This window comes from Nicotiana attenuata, chromosome 7, assembly GCF_001879085.1.
Source record: "Nicotiana attenuata strain UT chromosome 7, NIATTr2, whole genome shotgun sequence".
Taxonomy (NCBI): domain Eukaryota; kingdom Viridiplantae; phylum Streptophyta; class Magnoliopsida; order Solanales; family Solanaceae; genus Nicotiana; species Nicotiana attenuata.
The window spans coordinates 37792673-37817014 of NC_031995.1; the positions used below are offsets into that span (position 1 = coordinate 37792673).

The 24342-nt window shown below is 37.2% G+C and overlaps 1 protein-coding gene across 1 annotated transcript; it reads right to left on the reverse strand.

Annotated features, from left to right (window-relative positions):
* LOC109228954 (protein tipD) lies at positions 4637–11967 on the reverse strand. The gene is made up of 7 exons (XM_019394232.1): positions 9839–11967; positions 8344–8434; positions 7972–8129; positions 7810–7861; positions 7621–7703; positions 6823–6916; positions 4637–5453 (listed from the first exon to the last, which is right to left on the reverse strand). The coding sequence occupies exons 1-7, from the start codon at positions 11585–11587 to the stop codon at positions 4849–4851; spliced, it is 2832 nt and encodes a 943-aa protein (XP_019249777.1). The 5' UTR covers positions 11588–11967; the 3' UTR covers positions 4637–4848.

Genomic DNA, 24342 nt, shown 5'->3' on the forward strand with positions numbered 1-24342 from the left:
CAATGTAAACTTCCATCGATTTACCTATCTGTTCCTCAAACATTTTTTTAACTAGGCGTTGGTATGTAGCTCCTGCATTTTTTAGCCCGAAGTGCATTACGTTGTAACAATAAGTTCCAAATTTAGTGATAAATGAGGTCTTTTCCTGGTCTTCCGGGTTCATCTGAATTTGATTGTACCCGGAGTAGGCATCGAGAAAAGTTAGGATCTCGTGGCCGGTCGTGGCATCGATCATACGATCGATGTTGGGCAGTGGGAAAGAGTCTTTTGGGCATGCTTTGTTTAAATCCTTGTAATCTACGCCCATTCTAAGCTTGTTTCCTTTTTTAGGAACTACAACTACGTTGGCTAACCATTAGGAGTATTTTACCTCCCGAATAGACCCTATTTTATGAAGTTTGGTTACCTCGTCCTTTAAGAATGCATGCTTCACCTCGGACTAGGGCCTCTTTTTTTGTTTTACTGGTTTGAACCTGGGATCGAGGCTTAGCCGGTGTGTTGTTATTTCCGGTGGGATCCCTGTCATATCTATATGGGACCAAGCAAAGCAATCCATATTATCAATAAGAAATTGAATGAGTTTTTTCCTGAGTTCGGGGGTTAATCCCATTCCCAGGTATACCTTTCTCTCGGGCATGTATTCAATCAGTATGACCTGCTCCAGCTCCTCGACCGTTGACTTGGTTGCATCAGACTCTTTGGGAACGACAAAAGTTCGAGGAGTAAGGAAATCCTCTTCTTCGTCTCCGATTACCTGTTGCTCCGATTCCGTCGAGGCTGGAGGCGGTGATTGCTATTTAGACGCCTGTTTTTCTTTGGTGTTCTACTTTTTCGAGGTCAAAGGATCTGGTATTGGCGTCACATCATCGACTGCAAAAATTTCCTTTGCAGCGTGTTGCTCTCCGTAAATCGTTTTCACTCCATCCTCTATTGGGAAATTCATCATCTGATGAAGAGTTGAAGGTACTGCCCTCATGTTGTGTATCCATGGTCTCCCGAGGAGTGCATTATACCTCATGTCGCCTTCGATAACATGGAACTTCGTATCTTGTATGGTCCCGGCTACATTTACTATGAGGATTATCTCCCCTTTTGTTGTCTCGCTTGCCATGTTGAAGCCATTTAGGACCCAGGACGCAGGTACAATCTGATCCTGTAGGCCGAGCTGTTCTACGACCCTTGATATGATTATGTTTGCAGATCTACCTGGATCCACTAGAACATGTTTAACTTGAATTTTGTTTAAAAGGATAGAAATTACCAGGGCATCATTGTGCGGCTGAGATATGCCTTCTGCTTCCTCGTCATAGAATGATAAGGCGTCCTCGGGCACATAGCTCCGAGTCCGTTTTTCTCTGGTGATCGATACCTTGGTGCGTTTGAATACAGGTCCTTGAGGGACATCTACACCACCAACGATCATGTGGATTACATGTTGTGGTTATTCCTGTTCATTTTTCCTGCTTGCATCTCTCTCATTGAAGTGGTTCTTGGCTCGATCACTGAGAAATTCTCCAAGGTGACCCTCGTTGAACAATCGAGCTACCTTCTCCCTTAGCTGCCTGCAATCTTCGGTTCTATGACCATGTGTGCCATGATACTTGCACATCAAGTTTGGATTCCTTTGAGAAGGATCGGTTTGTATGGGCCTGGGCCATCTGGTGTATTTGATTCTTCCAATAGCTGACACGATCCCTGATGCATCTACGCTGAAATTATACTCCGTCAGTCGAGGTGCCTCTGCAGGGTCGGTATGTTTATCGAACCCATTTTTACTCATGAGTCCCCGAGAGCTTTGACCTCGATCATTCCGAGGAGCGTTACGGCCCGAGCCGTTGTTTCTTCGATCGACATACGGCTGATACCATTCCTTGTTTGACCTCGATTCCCTGTCTGTATCCCCCGGGGGCTCGACTGCCAATCTATTAGGATGAACTGATCCCGAGGGGGCTCCCAACTGGTCGTCCTCGACCCTGATCTTTGATTGATAATGATTATGCATGTCCGACCACGTCACAGCTGGATACTCGATCAGATTCTGCTTTAATTGTTGAGACACAATCTAACTCCTTTCATTCAAACCTTGCATAAAATCTTGTACTGCCCAGTCATCCGAGACCGGTGGTAATTCCATTCGTTCCATCTGAAACCTAGACACGAACTCTCACAACATCTCATCGTTTTCCTCTGTTTTATCTTGAAAACGTCTGATTTCCTCGTCGCCACCTTTATGGCCCCAGCGTGTGCTTTCATGAAGGCGTCTGCTAACATAGCAAACGAATCAGTAGAGTTAGGAGGCAAGTTGTGATACCAAATCATGGCTCCTTTCGACAAAGTTTCCCCAAATTTTGTCAACAATAGTGACTCGATCTCATCATCATTCAGGTCGTTTCCTTTAATCCCGCAAGTATATTAGGTAATATGCTCATTAGGGTCGGTTGTCCCGTTATATTTGGGTATATCGGGCATGTGAAACTTCTTAGGAATGGTCATCGGAGCCGCGCTCTGAGGGAATGATTTTTGTATGAACTTTTTGGCATCTAAACCTTTCAAAACCGGAGGTGCCCCCGGTATTTGGTCAACACGGGAGTTATAAGTCTCCACCTTTTTATCATTGTCCTCAATCTTCTTTTCCCCAGACTCGATCCTCTTGGTGAGATCTTTGAGCATTCTCATAATGGTGGGGTCAGTCCCCGAGCCATTTTCGTTCGACCTCTCTGGCGCCGGTTCAGCACGTCGAGTGTTTTCTGGTTCGGCTATACTCGGAGTTTTATTCTGACTCTGAAGTTGAGCGATGGCAATCTGCTGGGCTTGCAGCATCTCGAATATAACTTGGAGGCTGACTCCCCCATCTCCTATACCTTGTGTTCCTTGGCCCCCAGATCGGGCCTTCCTGCGTACACTTCCTCCGGGGTCTGCGCCTAAATCTGCATTCAAAGCAATGTGCGAACTAACATCAACTAGTTCCATATTTGGCACTTCCCCGGGGTTTATCGGTGGTACACTGACCCCTACATTGTTGTTTTGCCCATGAAATCCAAGACTTTCGTTGTCATGAACAGATGCGTTTTGCGAGTTTGACATGTTTTAATCCTGAGAATCAAAAATTCTTGACAAGAAAAAGTGTAAAAATAATGTGTGTTATGAGAATCAGTACTAAAATAATCACTATTATCTTTAAACCCACGGTGGGCGCCAAACTGTTTACCTTGAAAATACGATTAACAATTAAATTTAATTTGTGGTTTTATGTGATTTAGTTCAATACCAATTAATAATCAGATACTATAAAGTAGAAATGAAAGAAATGAGTGAATCAAACCAGTGTTACTTAACAGTATCGACCTCGAGCTCAGTGACCTCGAGATGAATCAAGAATAATAAAGCAAGAACAATAAAGCTAAAGGATAATTTTGATGAACAATGAGCGAAAAGTAGAGAGTATATTCTTTGCCAATAATTAGATGATATTTACACATGATTGGGTCCCTTTTATATAATAGGGGAACCCTAAATAAGGTACATTTCCATTTACAGTAAAGAATCTTATTGGGACAGTTGTCTAACCGCCTAGTACGGATTCGTACGAGTCTGCTCCGGGATTTAGGCCATGATCTTAGGGACGTGGCAGGAATCTTGCTCATTCTGTTACAAATCCATAACGGCATTATTTCGGGGTTGGGCATACTCGGCTTCGATACTCATTGTACTTCGATCCTATGGCATTGCACTCTGTCTTCGAGCTCGAGTTTGGTCCATCGAGCTCGAACTCGACCTTTCCTAAACTCGGGCTTAGGGCGACCCCTCGAGCACGGATAATCGGCATACCTGATTTGGACCGTATACACTCATACAACTAGTGTCAGTTGTATGAGACGCAGAATAAAAAATTTCATAATGTCACCTAGAAGGTGCAAGTAATTCTATGTATAAAGAATCGATTGGTGACAGTAAATAAACGATAAATAAGTGATAGGCTACCTGTTGCAATAGTTAAATTATATTTCTACATTTTCCTCGATCAAGTGCCCGGAGAGGGATTGTTGGTCTCTTTGCACAAAGCAAGCACAACTTTATTCATGTATGAAGAATCGATTGGTGACGTCAAAAAAATTGCATTTGTATGTTAGACAAACATATCGTTGCCTTCATTCTGATTTTGCATCAACGACCACAAGGCAAACACCCCTTTCCTTACGTGTTAAGAGATGTTCTTTTTTTGGGGGGGTCCCTTTTTAATCAAATTGGAGTATGTTCGATCATACTACAAAGAGACAGAAAAGAGGAAAAAGGAGAGGAGAGTGCCCGACAATCATAATGTCGAAGAAATGAATCCACAGAAAACTTACATACATATATCTCTACATTTACCAATGTATTCACAAGTATACTGACAACAGTAACCCCACTCACTTCGAGCTCCATTGACTTTATGTATACACAACCAGCTTGAAGTTGAATGAATTCTAAAAGAATTTCGTTTCAATTCAATAAACCTTCACAATTCTCAACTCTACAATTGCCGATTACAGAAAAACCATCGGTTTCTAACCAAGGTGTATTTTTTTTTTCTTTTTTTTTTCTCTATTATCCCATATCCAGATAATATATCCCCCCACCCCCACCCCCACCCCCACCCCCACAACCTCCAGACCAGTTTTGTTCCTTTCACAATGCCTAGTCAGGCAGGGTCCTATCTTAGTCCCAGAACCACTGGCACGAGCACAAGAAACAAAGAAAAATCACTAACATTACAAATCTCACCAATATCTGTACAAACTTCGCAAACTTGGCTGTAGCAACGTGTAGCGTGGAATCATGATCAACTCTCTGAGACTTCTCGGCCCTCTAAATCCGGATTGGTAGTCCAAAATTTTGGAAAGTCCTGATTTCCCCTCTTCGACCTGCGGTTACAATGACCAAACCCCAGGCAGACTTGCTGTGATTTGAACCGTTGGAGAAGTCAACACTGGCATCTATGCTGACACGAGGACTACGATTTTTAGTAGCTAACAAGAGTTTTTCCTCGGGCCATGTCGCTGAGAATCTATCAAAAAAGTAGCTGTTCATGGCACTACTTAAAGTTCCATGAAGAGGACTGTTACTGCAGCCAGATGTCAGCGGTGAGCACTCGTTGCCATTCTCTTCAATGGGTGTAGGTGGATGGTTGGCAGTGGAAACCTCATCAAGACGATCAGCATGCCCATTCTGTTCCCCAGAGGAATAAGGGAATCTCCAATTATCAGACATGCCAGGCCAAGGAATGGCCATTGAAACATCTTGACAATGGAAATGCTCATACGACTGTGTAATAGTAACACCTTTATGCCTGCTTGGCCGAGAATCACCTTCATGTTTCCAGATATAGACATGTGAGTCCTCGCTGGCACAGACCACATATCTACCATCAGCAGACACAGAAGCTGAGATTTGGCTGTTTGTATTGCGAAAGCCTGTCATGGTTGATGCAACTCAATACTAGGATAGCAGGAAAAATTAAAAGTGGAAGTTTTACAGGATGACAAACATCTCACAATTCCGATATATCTAAAAGACCATGGATATGGTTCCTGAATATTTATTAACTCAGTTAAAAGAAACATCAAAGAGCAACACACAATAATGGCTCAAGGCGCCATGGTACTAAGTTGTGGCCAAATGCAATGAAACCAGCAGAGTGCACCAGAAGGGACACAATAAAAAGATCACTGAATCTCAAAGATTTGTTCTCCATCTAGAAGGAACTCCTTCCTTTTCTTTTCCTTTTTTTGATAAACTATTACTTAAGGCAAATCTAAGCAGATCTTTAGATTTGACTTCAACATCTTCACATCCAATAGGTAAATTTCAACATAAGTAGAGGCAATTACCTATCCAACAAAATCAGTAGCAGGCAGGTTATGTGAGAAAAATTATGGTCCACCAAGTGAAGTGAGAGAGTTGATCATGTCCTACTCGATGCAAAATATCTTAACCATTTTCATCATTTATAGCTCGTGTCTATTACTAAATGCTTCGACTGATTCAGGCAGAAGAAATACAGGATACTAAAATAGTAGTGTCCTGAGCAATTCTAAAAACCAAGATATCTATTTGGTAAGTTCTAAAAAGTTAATGATCTTTTCTATGTAATTTTATATTTGAGCACAGTTCATACTCATAGAATCTACATTACGGCAACCAAGTTCAATATTTCAAAAAGGTAAAGTACAATAAAATGACAACTTTCTTTTTCACTTCAAAGCAATGATTGACAAAAACCAAGAGGCAAAAGCATTTAGACTTGCAAGAGTATGTCAGTATGTCACAACTGTCTTACATATTTTTGTTATTAAATCTTATACATGTTCCCAATACAATGAACTAAAGTATTAACATCCTATTAATTTTTTACCTTTTACAACATCCATTATTTATTTAGTAAACAAGTGTTTTCACTGTTTTCCATTCCTTGCCAACCCAAATTTTATTGTTTATTTTCCCATCTCAAAAAAAATACAAAAGTAAGAAAGAAAAGCATACAAAAAAATGTGATGAGAAAGGAAAGCATACAAAAAAATGTGATGAGAAAAGAAAGCATACAAAAAAATGAGATGCTCAAGTCCAAATAGGTGCATGAGAGAAAGGGGGAAGTCCCAACAGCTACAAGCCATCATAAGTTGTGCAATCACAATTGTATCCATAAGGTGGAATAGAATGATGGAAAAGGATGGATTTTCCAGCTTTAGACTGCTACATACAATTGGTCAAGTGGGACTAACTATAAATTCATTACGCGACGGACCAGCTTTATTTAAGGTAATTCTAGCAATTCAAATGTACCTTTGAACTTGTGAACAAGATCAGCACCATCAACCACCCGAACTCTCGAGTCTGCAGATGTTACAAGCACTTCTGATGTACTCCCTGGCACAAACTGTTAAATAAAAACTATCAGCAACTAAAGAATATGTAAAGGTCATAAAGCAACTAATCCAGACAAAAGCAATTATTCCATATGTCGCATATTAACGTCCTACTTGCTATTTGGAGTTAGCCAGAAAAAGGATATTTCCAGAGAGTAACAGGGAACACTTTTAATGATACAAGTAGTTCAAAATCTCTGAAGATTCAACTTTTAATGATACAAGTAGTTCAAAATCTCTGAAGATTCAACTTTAGCTCCACTTTGGCACCAGAAATATTTTACCTTAATACCTTTAAGAAGTTAAAGCAGAACATCTTGATTGGGAAGAAAGGACTAGTGGATGTACATCTTAGAGTGCCAGATTTCAATCTCTGTAACCAATAAAGACCAAGGACCCTATAGGCACTGCCTTGGTCCTGCCCTACTTCCCTACTTTTAGTGTTTAACCCATCATGCACAAAGACTTATTTTTTCATCTATCAAGAAAGAACCTTTCAAAAATTGTTCTGCTCGAATTTAGAGAACCTACATTGAGGTTATTTGAAAGATATGTGTCTATACACACATTATGCACCAGAATATCCAGTTAACATGAGAAGGGAACAGAACCTTTGAGTTTCGAACAATAATATGTGGAGAAAAAGAAGGCAGTAGCACTAAAGCTCAAGTGAGGCAAAAACCAGTGCATCTAACAGCAATCAATTAAGAATTACCTGGAAACCAGTAATTTTCTTCTGGTGAGCCTTCTTCTTCTTATTCTGCAAATTGATTTGAGCTTTTTGCTGCAATTTATTATCTGGAAACAGAGAGGTAGAAAATGTCAGCATGCAGATTGCTTAGCTTTCCTCTAAAGGAGCATGAGAAGGAGGGGGAACAAGAACAAGAGGGACAATAAGTCAAACCTGATGTGTTGTAGAGACGACAACTCCCCTTGTATGAACCAACAAATGCACCCTTTAAACAATAATAAAACTTAGCAATTGAAATTGGAACGATGCAAAACCTAAGCACTTCCAGTTGGTTCAACATAACACCACAGCAAGCTCTATGTTTAACAGTCTCACCTGACCATCTGGCGTATAGCAAGCAGCAGTGACCATCTCATGCAGATCATTCCAATCAACAACTTGCCTCTCAGGAATGCTCCATATACGAACCTTAGCATCTAGGGATCCACTGATAAAGTATCGATCATCAACAGGGTTAAACTGGATGCAGGTTACTGTGCCAAAGAAAGCAAATCAAGAGCACACTGCAATCAGTCAATTAGTGAAAAAGTTCCACCCTACGTAATCATCTATTCAAAGTAATTTCTAGGTCATATTGTTCTTTAAAATTTTTTTTAACAAACACTGCTCTTCATATTCATTAAACTAAAAAATTGCTCCCATGGGAGCAGAAGGGTGAAAATAATAACTCAAAGTGAATACACATACCATAATCACTATGTGAGAAGACCTTCAAACAAGACTTGCTAGACAAATGCCAAAGCCGCACTGTTTTGTCCATTGACGATGAAAGCAAATGCTGTGAAAGGAAAATGATAGAATGTATCAGATACCATAATTAGCTCATTAACCCAAGGAAAATAATGGGCTTGTGGCTCCAACCAAATAAAAAGGAACATATTTTCCAAGATTCCTACTAATCAGGAACTACAAATATCAGGAGTCATTGAATAAAACCATTAAATTATGCAACTTTAAAGAATCATCCAGCATCTATAACCATAAAACTGCATCTGGATAATATTCTCAGAAGACAGAAACAAGAAAGAAAATGGTGCAAAGATAGAGATTATGCTGCCTTGTTTTAATAAACAATTTATATTAAAAGGTGCAAGCTAGTTTAAGTAATTTTTATAAAAAAAAAAAGGCACAAGCCACAACAGCATGCAGCCATTTGATATACAACCAGCTAAATCAACTGTTTTTTTGTTTTTTGTTTTTATAAGGACCAAGATCAAACCTTTTGTTCATTAAACCACAGCCGTTTATTCTAATTACAAGATATTCACTTGTGTCATAAACAAGGAAGAAACAATTGGATAAGTGCTAAATGGAGTTAACTAGGGAAAGCTCAAAGCTTAATGCAAGATACTGAATAATGGGATAAACTGAAGCTCTGTTACTCTCTTGGTATCAACCTTTTACCCATGGGTGAGACAAAGCAACTATGATAAAAGACACTAGTTTTCCCAACCAAAGGGGTCGGCCAAGAAGCACAAAACTTGTTAACAAGCTGAGATCCAGATAATAGAGTGACATCCAGTGTCAAGCCCGGCCACCGTCTATTATCTTACAAAGAGATTTAGTGACTCTTCATTTCGTCATTTTGTGTACTCTCACACAAAGCAACTCTATGATATCATACTGCCAGAACACCTAAAGAACCAATCCTCATATACCTTCAGCAAAACTTTCACAGTAAAGTGAGGATTGTTACATGCTACTAGGTCCACAATGACATAAATCTATTATTCAGCAGACCACTCAACCCCTGAATTAGTTATCCATCAACTTGAACCAGTGGCAAATAGATTGCAAGTTTTGATCAATTTTACAGGTTATCAGCGGAACATGAAGGCAAGTGGAATACGTTAATTGATAAAATATAAACACTGACTATCTGACATCTGACCAAAAGAATCATCTTTATTGTGACTGAATTGAAAATATCAGCCTCTGCTTCTCATCTATTACAAGCCATTTACTCCTACTGACTTACTGTTCGAATATATTGTTATTTGATAGGTAGTAAAGTATCTGAAGAGATTTGACAAGGTACAAATAACTTCGATAGCTGAATATTGGCATATTCACATTAGTGAAATGTTTAGCATCAACGAATGTAAAGAAGGCTTAACTTTTTCGTAGGTAAGTCAAGGGTCCAGAACGTGCCCAAGAATAAAAATAAATAGTGCCAACTAACCTGAGACTTGGACCATGAGAGGTCAAGCACATCATCCACATGCCCCTGAAATGAAGAGATAGGCTTTTCTGAAAGTGCAAAAACAGTCTCTGGTACCAAAACATGGTCAAAGCTCCCTGATTTTCGACTTATAGACAATCTTCCTCTTCTTTTCTTCTCCAGGTGGCCATCATTTGGTGATAATGTAGTTGGCTCAGGAGACCCATTCGCCAAAAGCAAGAGATTTAAATTCCCGTCTTCTGGCTTATCCAGCAATAGGTCACCCTTCCTCTCTGATTCAGTTACTTGCCAGACATGTATTATACAGTCTTCACCAGCACTGGCGAGATACTTCCCGTCCAAACTAAATTTGATGGTCCAAATAGATCCATTATGTGCCAGTATCTCTTGGCTCTTATACAGTGCTGTAAGTTCTTTGCAGGACTTCCCATACTGCCGAGCCCGTACTCTTTCTGGTCCATGAAAAGAAGTATCCTGACTATCATCTGTTGCCGAACTAGACCTTCTGCCACCCTTCTCAGATGATGTATCCCTCTCATCACTGCTACGCCGCTCCTTATGACCTGTCATAGCACCAGCCACATTTCTGATACTCTTCAACCAACTCCCCCTCCTCTTCGACTTGGGTCCACCAGTCTCACCATCCTCATTCATATTATTACAATCCAAACTATCCTTATTCCCATCCTCTACATTCTGCCTTCTCATTAGTTCTTGAACAATTGGTGAAGTCCCAACACACATCTCAAACTCTTCCATTGTCAACTGCCTTCCTGTACCCACTTCCTTAACCTTTTTCCACGTTCCGTCTTCCTTAACTTCCTTAACCACAAACTCCTTCCCATTATCAAGATTCTTTATTGTGCAAACATTCTGCTCTTCAGTTCCAAGATCTCCAGTTGATTCCACCAACCCTTCCTCCACCTCACTATTTGTCAACAAATTACAGGTCCCATTATCAGTTCTCAGCTTCCCAGTGGGTGGCTTCTTTTTCGGAGATCCATTGCCACCATTATGCAATAGATCCTCGCTGAGACTTTTACTACGGTTTCGATTATTATTATGTACAACTATACCGCCAACCCCATTGACCATATTTACTTGTACTGACGATGATGACAAGGCAGTAGAATTCATGGAAATAACTTCAGTATTTTTATGAACTGAACGACAACAAGAAGAAGTAGAACAACAATTAGAGGAATTCCGATCACTGTCCGATTTTGATCGAACGATCCCACAAGCACTACTACTCTTAGTAATAACATTACTAGTTTTGGAATTATTATTAATACTAGTATTAGCAATAACCTCACCACCGCCGGCAGCAACTAAATGATTAGCTGAGGCCGATCTGCCGAAAATCTCCAGTCTGTCGCTGGCGGCACCGTAGTCGGCAGCTGAAGACTGGGAGAGTGAAGGTCTGTGGCGGAGGAGAGAAGGGTCACGGCTGAGACCCATCTGACTAAGGAGGCGAATACGGCGTTCTTCAACGGAGGAGGGTTCAGAGATCCAAACATCATAGTTGTTGGAGACACCCATAGGAAACCGAGGAACAGGGAGTGGGTCCGGAACACCATAATTTAGTGGGGAACCCAAGTCAAAACTAAGATCTTTAATATCGTCTTGTTCGTTGTCAGAAGAAGGAGAAGAAGAGCAAGACGTGTTAGTAGAAGAGAGTAAACGGTCAAGTGAGTCGTGAAAGCTCTGGTCCTCCTCGTTTTCTTCTTCGTCTCTGGTTTTGCTCATCGTTTTGCAGGCATTCCCATCTGGGATATGAAAATGCCCCACAATTAACCGTATTTTTTCTAAGAGGCAATTACACAAACATCTGGCGGGTATTTGGGAAAATGGGAGAGGAGATCAGACAGTATTGAAATGTGGGGGTTAAACTTTGGGAACTTCAGATCTGATGATTATGGGTCTACAGAGTGTGTTAAAGAAGCGGTAGGATTGTTGGGGAAAGAGGAAGAAGAATGGAGATGATGTCGTGTGGTGAGTTGTGAAGTAGCTGTGTAATGTTGGGGGGGGGGGGGGGGGTGCGGGTGTTTTGGAGAAGATGCTTTTCTTATTTAGCGAGTAGAAAACTAATGCCGGAAACAACTGTAACTATTTTTATTGGGTTTAGGTGGCGTTATCTGTCTTTGTTTGAGGAACAAATGGAACGTTGATAATGGATAATAGTAAATTTACTAACAGACTATGCTTGCAGTTATTGGTTTTTTATTTTTTAGTATATATGGTGGAGTAATTGTTAATCGCTTTCTATCCTCTTTCTAGTGTTATTAATCCATATTTAGTAAGACATAACCTAACAAATTTTTACAATGCTTTTTTTTTAATTCTTTCCTGTTCCTTTTCTTTAACTCTTTTTACAGAGTAGGCTCGTGAAGAAGGAGAAGGTGCAAAAAGAACAAAGAAATACCCTTAATAGTTGAGATTTGAACCTTATATCCAGCCAAGTGATAGTTATCACAAAAGGATGTGGTGCGCAGGATGAGGCTGCTCTTCCCTGATTATAGAAAAAAAATTGGTAGGGAGCGTTTTCCCCCTAATGGAACCTTATGCGGCGCAAATCCAAATATAGTCAGGTTCCAATGCGGGTACCGAACACCGGATGGGAAACTAAAAAAATATAAGATAGAGTTGCAAATAATAAACTCCAAAGCCCTTAATCGAAATTCGATCTTATACTTAAGTGATGTAACATAAAATTGCAACCATTAAACTGCAATTTTGATCTCTACAATAAGTGTATTAGGTCTTATTAAGTTGCAAAACAATAGGCTTTGACCTCTCATTTATATAAGGGTGTAATAAGTTCTATTAAGTAATGAGCATGTTCTCGTTTTTTCTGCTAAATGTCGAAAAAGATATGAAATTTTCATTTATATCAATCTAAATTCAAATTTAAAATTTCTTGAAATCTAATTTCCTCACAATTTTCCAAAACTAGCATCATCAGACCATGAAGATTAAACAATAGGAAATATAAACTTACTTGCACAGCAAATGTTTACATCAAACTATACTAATTCATTATGGTTAAGTGATAATGCAAGATAAAAATGTGTATTCATTAACTAAGTATAGTATATTTATAAAGATATATATCATATGTTTATTGGATTGGTGTAAACACCTATTGCATGTGTGTAGGTACAATCTTGGCTATTGAATCGCGTAAATTAAAAGATACTATTAAAAAAAGAACTGCTGCTGCTAGTGCTTTTAAACCCTTGCAAATTCGAAGGTCTTTTTTTTCTCTTGGTTTTTCTTCGTAGAACCAAATAAAATATGTTTGATGTATGCAAATTTATTATCCTTTACCGTCAGTTCTCCTTCTTGGTTTACACTCCATCTATTAGATTCGAAACAGAGCGTAAAGGCAAAGTAAAAAAATAAAAAGAAAAAGAAAAAAAAGGAGAAGAAAAGGAAAAGGAAAAATGGCTTACACTGTTGTATTTGTTTACCTAACAAAAGGAATATAGTTGAGGCTCATTTAAACTAAAGTCAGTTCTTAACGAGAATACAATTAAGGGGTCCTTGTAGATTCAACAGGATACTAACAATAAATTAGAGTTTTGGATAAATGAAAAATAAAGATGTTGAATTTCCTTCTTGAAAGTACAAGAGGGGTGAATTGTCGATTTTTCTTTTTGTAACTAAGTAGTTGACTAGTTTACCAAATAGTCGACTGAAAGTAACGGCAGCATAAAGTTAGAGATAGAACTAAATGCAGAATTAAAGACACCCAGAATTTTTATACTGGTTCAGATTCAATGTGAATCTTACTCCAGTTCCCTTGGGATGCAAGGGTGTTCTCTCTTCAAAGCTCCTTAAATAACTTTCGTACAATTGTGTTGATGTTATCTCCGAACACTGACTCTCTTTTGGTTCTAGGCACACTCGTGATAATTGTGATACAATGCCTCACCAAAGTTTTTCTCTCTTTTTTCTCTCTACTAATTAAACAGTAAACTACACTTATGATAAGGTATGTGCATTTTGTTTTGATGATTTAACAAACTTCATATGAGAACCAGATAGGGAACTTGATACAAAGCCTCTCAATGCTCAGAACAACAATTCAAATATCCGGCATAAGTTCTAGTGAAATCAGATAAGGGAACGACAAGGGGAACAGATAGAGATTAGTTCCTCTGGTGACAGTACAAGTCAAATCTAACAACGGTTAAAGCTGCTAAACTGTACGCGCAACAATACAGCAGTAATGATGAAGCATGCAGTGTGTTGGTCACTCCCTTGCATCATCTTGATGACCTCACTCTTATATTATCAACATGAGGCAAGGGATTTCAACACGCACTTGCAAACCTAAAATTGATTTTCTCTATCAAGTGTGCAGCCGCCTTCATTCTCTCCAAGGCATTGAAGAACAAAGTAGCAACATAACAAAAGGACTAAATCCCAACATTGATTATGTCGTATGTCCTTTAGTATTGTTGTGTCTTTGTATTGTGTTATAAATTGTAATTCCTACTCAGTTTGTTTAGAAATATTTCGTAGGACATCTCTTAAACCATCTTCTGTGTGGTTGTTTTGACTATAGTTAGTCAAGTGGTTAGCTTTGTAATAGAGTTATTACAAAGAGACTTAGGTATTGTGAGTAGGTGAGGGATTAAGAGTTTAATTCCTAGAATAAGGCTTGCAATATAGTTATTGCAAGTAGGTGAGAGATTAAGACTTTAAGAGTTTAATTCCTAGGTTACAATAGGTTATAATCTAAAGTTGCTCGGTTAGTGAAGTTGAAATCCTACAAGTGTAGGTTGTGATTTTCAATCCCGTGAGCTGGGAGTTTTTCACGTAAAATATTATTGTGTTAGTTACTTATCGCTTTGTGTGTGTTTGTGTTGTGGGAACACTTGGGTTTGAAAAATTAAAATAATTTCAAATTGGGTATAGTTCCAAAAGTTTGAGAACATCTTGGGGACCTTATATGTCATATTTAGGATAATTTTGTACAGATTTGACGTGATTTTGGATAAATTTTCATAATGAAATTCGAGTGTATACAAAGTGTATGTGAACGAATATAGTTGATATAGTTGTTCCATCAAAATTGTATTCATTTATACAGCCATTAGGTGTGAAATTTCGGACTAGGTGTGGTTTCAAAAATTTGAGAACATCTTGGGGAGCTTATATCTCAAATTTAGGATGATTTGATACATATTTGATGCAAAATTGATGTAGGTTTGGATAAAATTTCAGAATGAAATTCGAGTGTATGCAAGTGTATATGAACGAATACAGTTGATACAAATTTTATATTAAAATTGTATTCATTGATACAACCACTATGCGCAAAAAAATACATTTAATATAGCTTTTCCATCAAAATTGTATTTATTGATACAACTATTATACGCGACCGAATACAGTTGATGCATCTATTCCATCGAAACTGTATTCGTTTGGTACATCATGGCAACTGACTGATGTAGCGAAATTTGAGTTCGGCTATATGCGTTTTGATCCAACAAATTGATACAACAATATTGATACAAGCGCCTAGCAACATAATTGTTGCTACTAATAGTAATTATCAATACACTAGTTGTGCTTGGTAAATATCCACTAAACTATGGTGGTTTCTAAAAATTCCCCGTAATTATTCAAATGCTCTCAAGATTTCGGTGACATGGAAAAGAAATTACTTTATAAACCAAAGAATGATTCAACTAGAACAAAACATGTAATTAGTTAAATTGGAGAAATAGAACAAATCGCTTAACACATTACTCTTGTTAGTGAATCTCCATTTTTTTTAATTCTCATCCGGTGGCCTGTTTTAGTGGTTTTAAACGAACAAAATGATTACAGTACTATTATCCACCGTTACAATAATAACAATATTCAAATTATCATCAAAACAACATGTAATATCTCCGGAATGGTAAGAAGGTTACGTACAAAGTGCATAAGAAATCAACCCCAAATGTTAAAAAAATTTTAGGATCTCAGCTTTTCCACTTGGACAGAACTATATTAACAACCGTTTAAAGCTTTTAAACGACAAATCTTGCATTGTCTTGTGGTGGGGGTAGTTTTCCCCTCAATAACTAATTCATAAATACTTATCTCTCCATGTGAGAGAAGACCAACGCTAGTATACCACGAAAAGGCACAATTACACTAAATAATGAGTTTAATCTTATAAACTAAAATTATTTAGGGGAAATTACGCTCCTTGTCACTTGGCCCAACAGTCCATCAAAAAATGGCCCACATTTGAAGCTCTTACCTGATATAGCCCAGGTTGTATATAATCTGGAAAAAAAAATTCACCAGTTAGCCCACCCTATTTTTTTCTTTTCTTCGTTCTTCTTCTTCCTCCTCTTTCACGACTTTGCACCCCAAAGTTTCTCTACCATTATATATATTCTTCAATTCTCCTTCCATATTCAAAGTTGATAATCACTATTAAGATGAGAAGAAAAAATACCACTTAAGAGAATTACTATTTTGGAGTCACCATTAAAGGTCATTCGAAGCTTCAATTTCAAAATTGGATTTTTCGATTTTGTTAGTTGTTTGGATTGGGTGTTGGCCCAACTGATTGGGATCGTCAAGGGGAGTTCAAAACTCAAATTTGAAGTGATTTGGAGCAGATTTGAGGTAGATTTGAGTTGAATTTCAGAAGATGCCCAAAGAAGAAGAAGAACTAGTGAAGCTCCATTAATATGATTCATTTGTATAATAGTATATAATATTGTATAAGTAACATATAATAGTGTATAAACATCTCTTATACATTATTTTATACAAGGCTGATACATTTCTTATTCCTCCTCCTCTCCCTCTTCATTTTTATACAGTTTTATACAACTATATATATAATATACCTCTTTGTATAAAAGTGTATAATATTGTATAAAAGTGTATAAGCATTTCTGACGAATTTTTTTGTATGATTTTCACTTGAAATTTTTGATATTTGGATCCTGTAAATAATGTATCAGCCTTGTGTAAGTGAATCTGTTTCTCTTTGCAAAGTATACTTGATGTAGTTGTGCAGAATGCAGATCGGTACTGTGGATTTTCTCAATTGTATTTGATGTAGTTGTCTTGATTCATTTTTGTTGTTTGAGCTGTTTTCTGACTCCTGACCATAATGTGTAATGTCCTTTTATCTAATAGGCTAAATCTGATGCGAGAAACCGCTCTCTGCAATAATTATTGCTATTCTATTCAGGAGTGCTTTGACACTGAATGAGCATATTGCTTCCATATGGATGAGCATCTAGACTTTAATGCAATGCTATTGGATTAATGCAGATCTTAGTATAAGTTGGACAACCTTATTTGGACAGGGTATCCCTTTTAAGTTTGGATCGTATTTCTAGCAGTGAAGGAAGACAGTGTTGAAATTTTTTTTTTGCCTTGGAGAAAGAAAAGACATATTAAGGATGAGGCAATGACCTTTATATCTTAGCTAAGAATGGAGATTTCAATAGGTGAAGAAGGTAAGTTGAGAAAGCTATCAGGATGTTCATAACCTCCATTAAATGTTTTTGACCTGTGTATGGAAGAGTTTGTTGAATCCGTCCTTTTCCTCCCCACACACCCAGATTGTATCGTGCAGGATGCTTTGAAGTTCTGAAAAGTTTTATCGGAAGGCATCTCTAACTGGGCTAAAAAAATTCAGATCTAAGCTTATTGATATTTGGCTACACATTTGCAAACTTGTAAGTGGGCTAAAATAATGCAAGGTCAATATATGGAGTGCATTATTATGTAATTTTGTCAATTATTTAATTCATACTATCAAGTTATCTAGAAAATAGTAAAGATAGATAAATAATTATACATAATAAGTGGAATAATTGTTGGGTTTGTTATTTAATAAATAATAACAAAAGAGGTGTGAATGGAAAATGGTGGGAAAATAAATAGAGGGATGACCCGCGACCCGGTCCGGTCTAGCCCGTTTTTCTTTCCCGGATTAATTTAAATTCGTTTTAAATTTCCCGCAAAAATTTCCAACAGCCATGGCTGTTCTGAAACAGTGTCACACCTGTTCCAACAGCCATGACTATTCTGAAAAGTTGCAAACCTCTTCAGAGGGTCACACATGTTCCAACAGCCATGACTATTCAAAAGTTGCAAACCTCTTTAGAGGGCCACACCTGTTCCAACAGCCATGACTGTTCTGAAAGGTCGCAAACCTCTTCAGAGGGTCACACCTGTTCCAACAGTCATGACTATTCTGAAAGGTTGCAAACCTCTTCAGAAACATCACCAAGTTGGCTATAAATAGACCTTCAAATCCCAGAATATTTACTTACGAAATTTTCTGAATCTTCTTCTTCTTCTTCTGCACAAAATATTCCAGTGTGTTTTACGACCATCGAGTGGTTCGCCGATCACCAGAGTTTTAGGTACCGATACACTGGTGAGTTAAATCGTTCTATCCTGGGAGGATATATTCCAAAACCTCGGGTACTTGAGGAGAATAATTTCCTTAAGGATACACTGTGTATTCAGTGGGCTCGATTTGTTCCTATAACGTTTTTTCAGAATTTATTTTGAAAAAGTTTACTGTTTTCGGAATTTAATTTCTACTAACTTTCTGTTTCTGTTTTCAGAAAGATTATTATTTAATTTACAGCAATACAGATAAATAACAATCTCAAGGAAATTACTAAATTATATTTTGTATTCTGTCTGAATTTTATTATTCTGATTTGAAGATATAAAAACTTCATCAGAGTATTGAAATTCAGAAAACGATTTGAAGAACATAAAAACTTCATCGTTTTTTTTCTGTAAAACAGTATATAAAAACTTTAATTTTTTTATTACGTACTGTTTATTAATTACAGTATTATTTACTGTTTTGGTTTTGCCATTAATTGATCTCTTCTGTTGTTCACTGTAAGAAATGGCAAATGAGAATGGAATTGTGCAAACGACGATAGCCTCGTTAAGCCGCACTGCTGTTCCTCCGGCCGAGAAACCGGGAAAGTCGTAACGTTTGGATACAATTGTTTAGTAAACAATGACATGCGAGATTTGACCAAATAATATTGTCAAATGGTTTCAAAAATTAATGAGTGTAAACAAATGTGTTTACGTTAAGAATACTTCAAATCATATAGTCATTATTTGATTATATATGATATGTTGATGAAATATTTAAAATGTGGGGGCTTTTAGCTTATGCATGACAAAAGCCAATGTTAGACGTAATGTCTAAATTATATAATTTTTGAACTCCATTGATATAGTAGTTGGTAAAATCATCAGTTGTTTAGTCTTAATAAAGACTAGTTGATGAAACTACTAATTCGAAAGTTGGTCACATGCCTTTCTCGAAAGGCCATTTTCTTTAATGAAAATTTATATTGTTTAGTTCTTTTATGAAATGATGTCACTTTGAAGGTTGTGACTTTTCATAGAAAGATACATCTGTATAGACATGACCGTTCATGAACGAATATATTAATACGTTGGTCTATAATGAGGTGAACTAACCGATGAACATGACCAAAATCGATTGCAAGTTGGATTTGTTTCATGAATGGAGGTGCTATAATTTGCATATCATATAGACATATGAATGAATAACATACAAATGCTTGAAAATGGCGGAATGATTACGAAATGTGTTATATATTAAAAGGTTGTGGCCACAACTGATGCCAATCATTCCAACTGTTGTTATAATTACTACATTAAGTGTAGTCAATAATCTGATATGCAATCGAAAATCGAGACGTATTAGTCTACAACATAAGGAAGTTTGCATTGAATGTTTGTTTGAAATATACTCCAAATTATGCTTTGCACTACAATAAGTATCCCACGATAATAGAGGGGTATGGTGATGCAAATTAGATCACCGGTTCAACCGATTCTAAACAGTCGGTGGATGAGCGATGTCTTGAAAATCGTCCAAACAAATGTGCATTGAGCGCTCTACATTGGAGGCTGAGTTATAGCCTTAGACAAGGCCGGTGAGGAAGCTGAATGGCTCCGGTATTTCTTGGAAGATATTCCATTTTGGCCCAAACCTTTGGCACCTATATGTATACATTGTCATAGTCAAGCGGCAATAGGTAGGGCAGGGAGCGTTATGTATAACGAAAAATCTCGTCATATCCGACGGAGACACAATACCGTTAGACAACTACTCTCTAGTGGTGTTGTCACAATTGACTATGTAAAGTCAAGAGATAACGTGTCGGATCCACTTACAAAAGGCCTATCTAGAGAGGCAGTTGAAAGATCATCAAAGGGAATGGGGTTAAAGGCCTAGGACAAGTCATCATGGCGGTAACTCTACCTAGCAGACTGGAGATCCCAAGAGCTAGGTTCAAAGAGATCAAACAAAGTTATGAATGACGGTTCAACATTGTCAACTAACTCAACCCATTCTCGTGATGAAGACAATGTTCAAAAAACGAGGTAAAGCATTAAGGCTTTTTTGATGAGTCAATAAAGCTTAAAGCTTTTTACTGATTTGCTAAGTCTGGCAGGATATGACCAGATAGTGTGTCTTTAGGATTACACGTTTAGGAATCACCTATGTGAGTGTGAAGTGTAAGCCTCTTCAAGGAGAATGAAAGTAAATGCCCATTCTCTAAGCACTCATGAAACCAGGCAGTGTTCATGGCTGAAACGAACACAACCGTGAGAACCATAGATGGTTAAGGATTGATTGTGTGACTTATGTTGTCTAGGTATACAACAAAGCTCGACGGTTCAAAGATATCAAATCTACCGGTTGACCGAGTATATCCGATATAAGTTCACTACGGAAAGTTCAAAGGGAAACCTACTTATCCAGATGCAATCAATTCTTGCTTGTAAAACACACACACGTCCGTGTATTCCTTTAAGTTTATAGCCATTCCCCATTCATGTGAGGGACTGTTGGGTTTGTTATTTAATAAATAATAACAAAAGAGGTGTGAATGGAAAATGGTGGGAAAATAAATGGAGGGATGACCCGCGACCCGGTCCGGTCTAGCCCGTTTTTCTTTCACGGATTAATTTAAATTCGTTTTAAATTTTCCGCAAAAATTTCCAACAGCCATGGCTGTTCTGAAACAGTGTCACACCTGTTCCAACAGCCATGACTATTCTGAAAAGTTGCAAACCTCTTCAGAGGGTCACACCTGTTCCAACAGCCATGACTATTCAAAAGTTGCAAACCTCTTCAGAGGGTCACACCTGTTCCAACAGCCATGACTGTTCTGAAAGGTTGCAAACCTCTTCAAAGGATCACACCTGTTCCAACAGTCATGACTATTTTGAAAGGTTGCAAACCTCTTCAGAAACATCACCAAGTTGGCTATAAATAGACCTTCAAATCCCAGAATATTTACTTACGAAATTTTTTGAATCTTCTTCTGCATAAAATATTCCAGTGTGTTTTACGACCATCGAGTGGTTCGCCGATCACCAGAGTTTTAGGTGCCGATACACTGGTGAGTTAAATCGTTCTATCCTGGGAGGATATATTCCAAAACCTCGGGTACTTGAGGGGAATAATTTCCTTAAGGACACACTGTGTATTCAGTGGGCTCGATTTGTTCCTATAACGTTTTTCCAGAATTTATTTTGAAAAAGTTTACTGTTTTCGGAATTTAATTTCTACTAACTTTCTGTTTCTGTTTTCAGAAAGATTATTATTTAATTTACAGCAATACAGATAAATAACAATAATAATCTAGAAAATAACGTAAAAAGCTTAAATAACAGCACCAGACAAATGAGATTTATAGAGAACAAATTAATTATAATGAGGATCAATTAGGCTGGTCGTGCAAGTTAAAAGTAGTACTACCAATAATTAGCAGAAGCTTTTATTCACCTGTTAGGCTGTTACGGTACTAAGGTCTAGCAACTAAAAAGGATGTACATCTTAATGAAGAAACAGAAAATTATTGGATGAACATTATTGACAAAATATAACGAGGACAGAAAGCTCTAAATTAATAAATTATTGGAATGATAATGGATGAAGTACAAATATAAGGCTTGGAGGCATGTACCACACAAAGTCCACTTTATGAAGGCAATTCTCGTATCTTTGAGTTATCAATTGGAACATATATATATAATTCTCATTTTATTTTTCTGTAACCTCATGAACCTCATTGCCACTACTTCTCAACTAAACCTTCCATAGTCAAAATAAATAGCCATTTTTCCTCTTTAGGTGGAAAATCATTTCATTGAATAACATTTTCGGTAGTCAAATACTAAAGTTTAATGAAAGAGTTGGAGCTAGCATGTAAAATTTGAGTTTACGTGACTTCAATAGCTTTTGCTTACACCTTATATATGTATTAAAAAATTAAATATTTATAAATATTTGACGGTAAACGATCATTTTTAGTATAGTGGACAAGTAAAAGTGAACGGATGGAGTAACTTACAATCGTTGTAGGAACCCATAAACATTAAATTTTGGATCCACCTCTATTAATGGAGTAAATATTTCATAAAATATGTTTTTATGAAAATAAATAAATTCTATCGTACCAAACTACCCAAGAAGATCACCATTTTCTTTCTTTCTTTCTTTTTCTCCTTTCTTCTCATATTTCCAATTTCTCTCTCTCTACATATATATATATATATATATATATATATATATATATATTCTTTGTGGAGAGGTTATTTCTTCTAATAGGGATTAAAAATTAACACATGCAGCACGCGGCGATGACCTTTGATCCAGCTGTGCCCACAAGGCCACAACGAAAACATCACTTCTTTACGAATAATTTTCTTCTTTTGAAAAGATAGAGAGAAAATTAAAGATGATTCGCAGATTGAGTTGGATTTAATTATATAACGCGGGGACTTGGCCATTCCATTATTAACGTCTGTCCTTTCGTTTTTCTTGTTTTTATTTCTCTCTTTCTCTCAAGTCAATCTTTGCCTTCTAGGCTTGTTTAATTAGTTCGATACATTAATATCGACCTCCCAAATGTATTTTTGGCTTAGCTAGGAACACGTTTGCAAGAGATATAAACCATATTTTGCTACTAGACGGTGGCAGTGTTTGGTGATCCATTCGCGTGTTATTATTCAAATATGACCGAGTTAGGATTTTAAGTTTAAGTTTATGGTACGAGATTTTAGGACAAGACAACTTATCGGGTGTGTGATATATTATTTGTACATATCAAGTGAGTTTGTAATAAATATATAATTTGGGCTAACTACTGAATTCTGTTGAACTGATAACTAACGATGTAAATTCGATATGTATTCAAATAAATTTTTTATTTAGTAGTACTCCTCTTTAATCACAAAATATTATAATATGTTTAAGATCATAATTTTTAAAAGTCTTTTTTTCTTTCTTTATTAAATTTTGAGGCTGATTCAAGCTATGCCAAATAAATTAAATTGGAAGAAGCAATAGATAACTTTTGATTAAACATGATTTTTTATCGTTGGAACTAAGAGGGTGTTTGGCTAAGCTTATAAGCTGGTCAAACTAGCTTATAAATACTTTTCGACTTATCTACGCGTTTGGTAAAGTTAAAAGTGCTTATGAGTCAAAAATAAGCCAAAAGCCATAAGCTGGTCACCCCCAGCTTATGAATTTTTAGCTTATAAGCACTTTAAGTTTGACCAAGATTTTTACTATTTTATCCTTAAAATATTCCTTGTTAGAACAAAACTCCTGCCTCTTCAAGTCACTCCTGCATCGATACTTACTGCCTCAAGTATTAAATCAGTTTCAGCACTTAAAGTGCTTTTCAGCACCTAATGCTTATCAGCTACTTCAAATCAGCTAATCTAAACGGGCTCTAAATTAGTTTCCTAAGTTAGTGTATCTTTTTTCCACTCTACGGTTACTTATCGGGTGTACATTGGACACGACAAAATTTGTAATCATATTAAGTTTCTAATTGCCAAACACTAAGGGTGTGTTTGGTATAACGGAAAATGTTTTCCGTTAATAATATTTTCTTGGAAAATAAGTAGTAATCTAATTCATTTTTCGGTGTTTGGTGCGCAAATTAAGGAAAATAACTTCTCAAGAGTATTCATAAATAATTTAGATACAATAACATGAAGCCATAAACTTTCGAACCAACAACTTTATAAACTCACAATTTATAAACTTCTGAACCGCTAAACTTTCGAACCCGTAAACTCTATAATTTCTAAACCCGCAAACTTCAAAACACATAAACCTCCAAACTCATAACTTTAGAACTCGTAAAATTTCGAACCTGTAAAATAAAAAATGAAAAAACCAGAACTGAAGATATAAAAAAAATATAAAACAGAAAAAAATAATTTTTTTTGCGCGCGCTGGGGTGGGGGTTGGGTGGCTGGATGGTGCAGAAAAACAAAAAAACAGAAAAAAGTAGAAAAAAATAATTTTTTTTAGCGGCGAGGGGGGGGGGTTGATGGGGGTGGGGTGAGTGGTGCAGAAAACCAAAAACAGAAAAAAAACGTAAAAAACTTAGCGGGAGGGGGGGGGGTTGAGGGTGACGGGGTTG

What these genes read in the sequence shown, in the direction of transcription:
- LOC109228954 (XM_019394232.1), bottom strand. Translation starts at nt 11,587, where the DNA reads ATGAGCAAAACCAGAGACGAAGAAGAAAACGAGGAGGACCAGAGCTTT. An exon ending in CTTCTCACATAGTGATTATG is followed by an intron (nt 8,130 to 8,343) that starts GTATGTGTATTC and finishes TCTTTGGCACAG; the next exon opens with TAACCTGCATCCAGTTTAAC. An exon ending in TCTTGTTCACAAGTTCAAAG is followed by an intron (nt 5,454 to 6,822) that starts GTACATTTGAAT and finishes CAACCATGACAG; the next exon opens with GCTTTCGCAATACAAACAGC.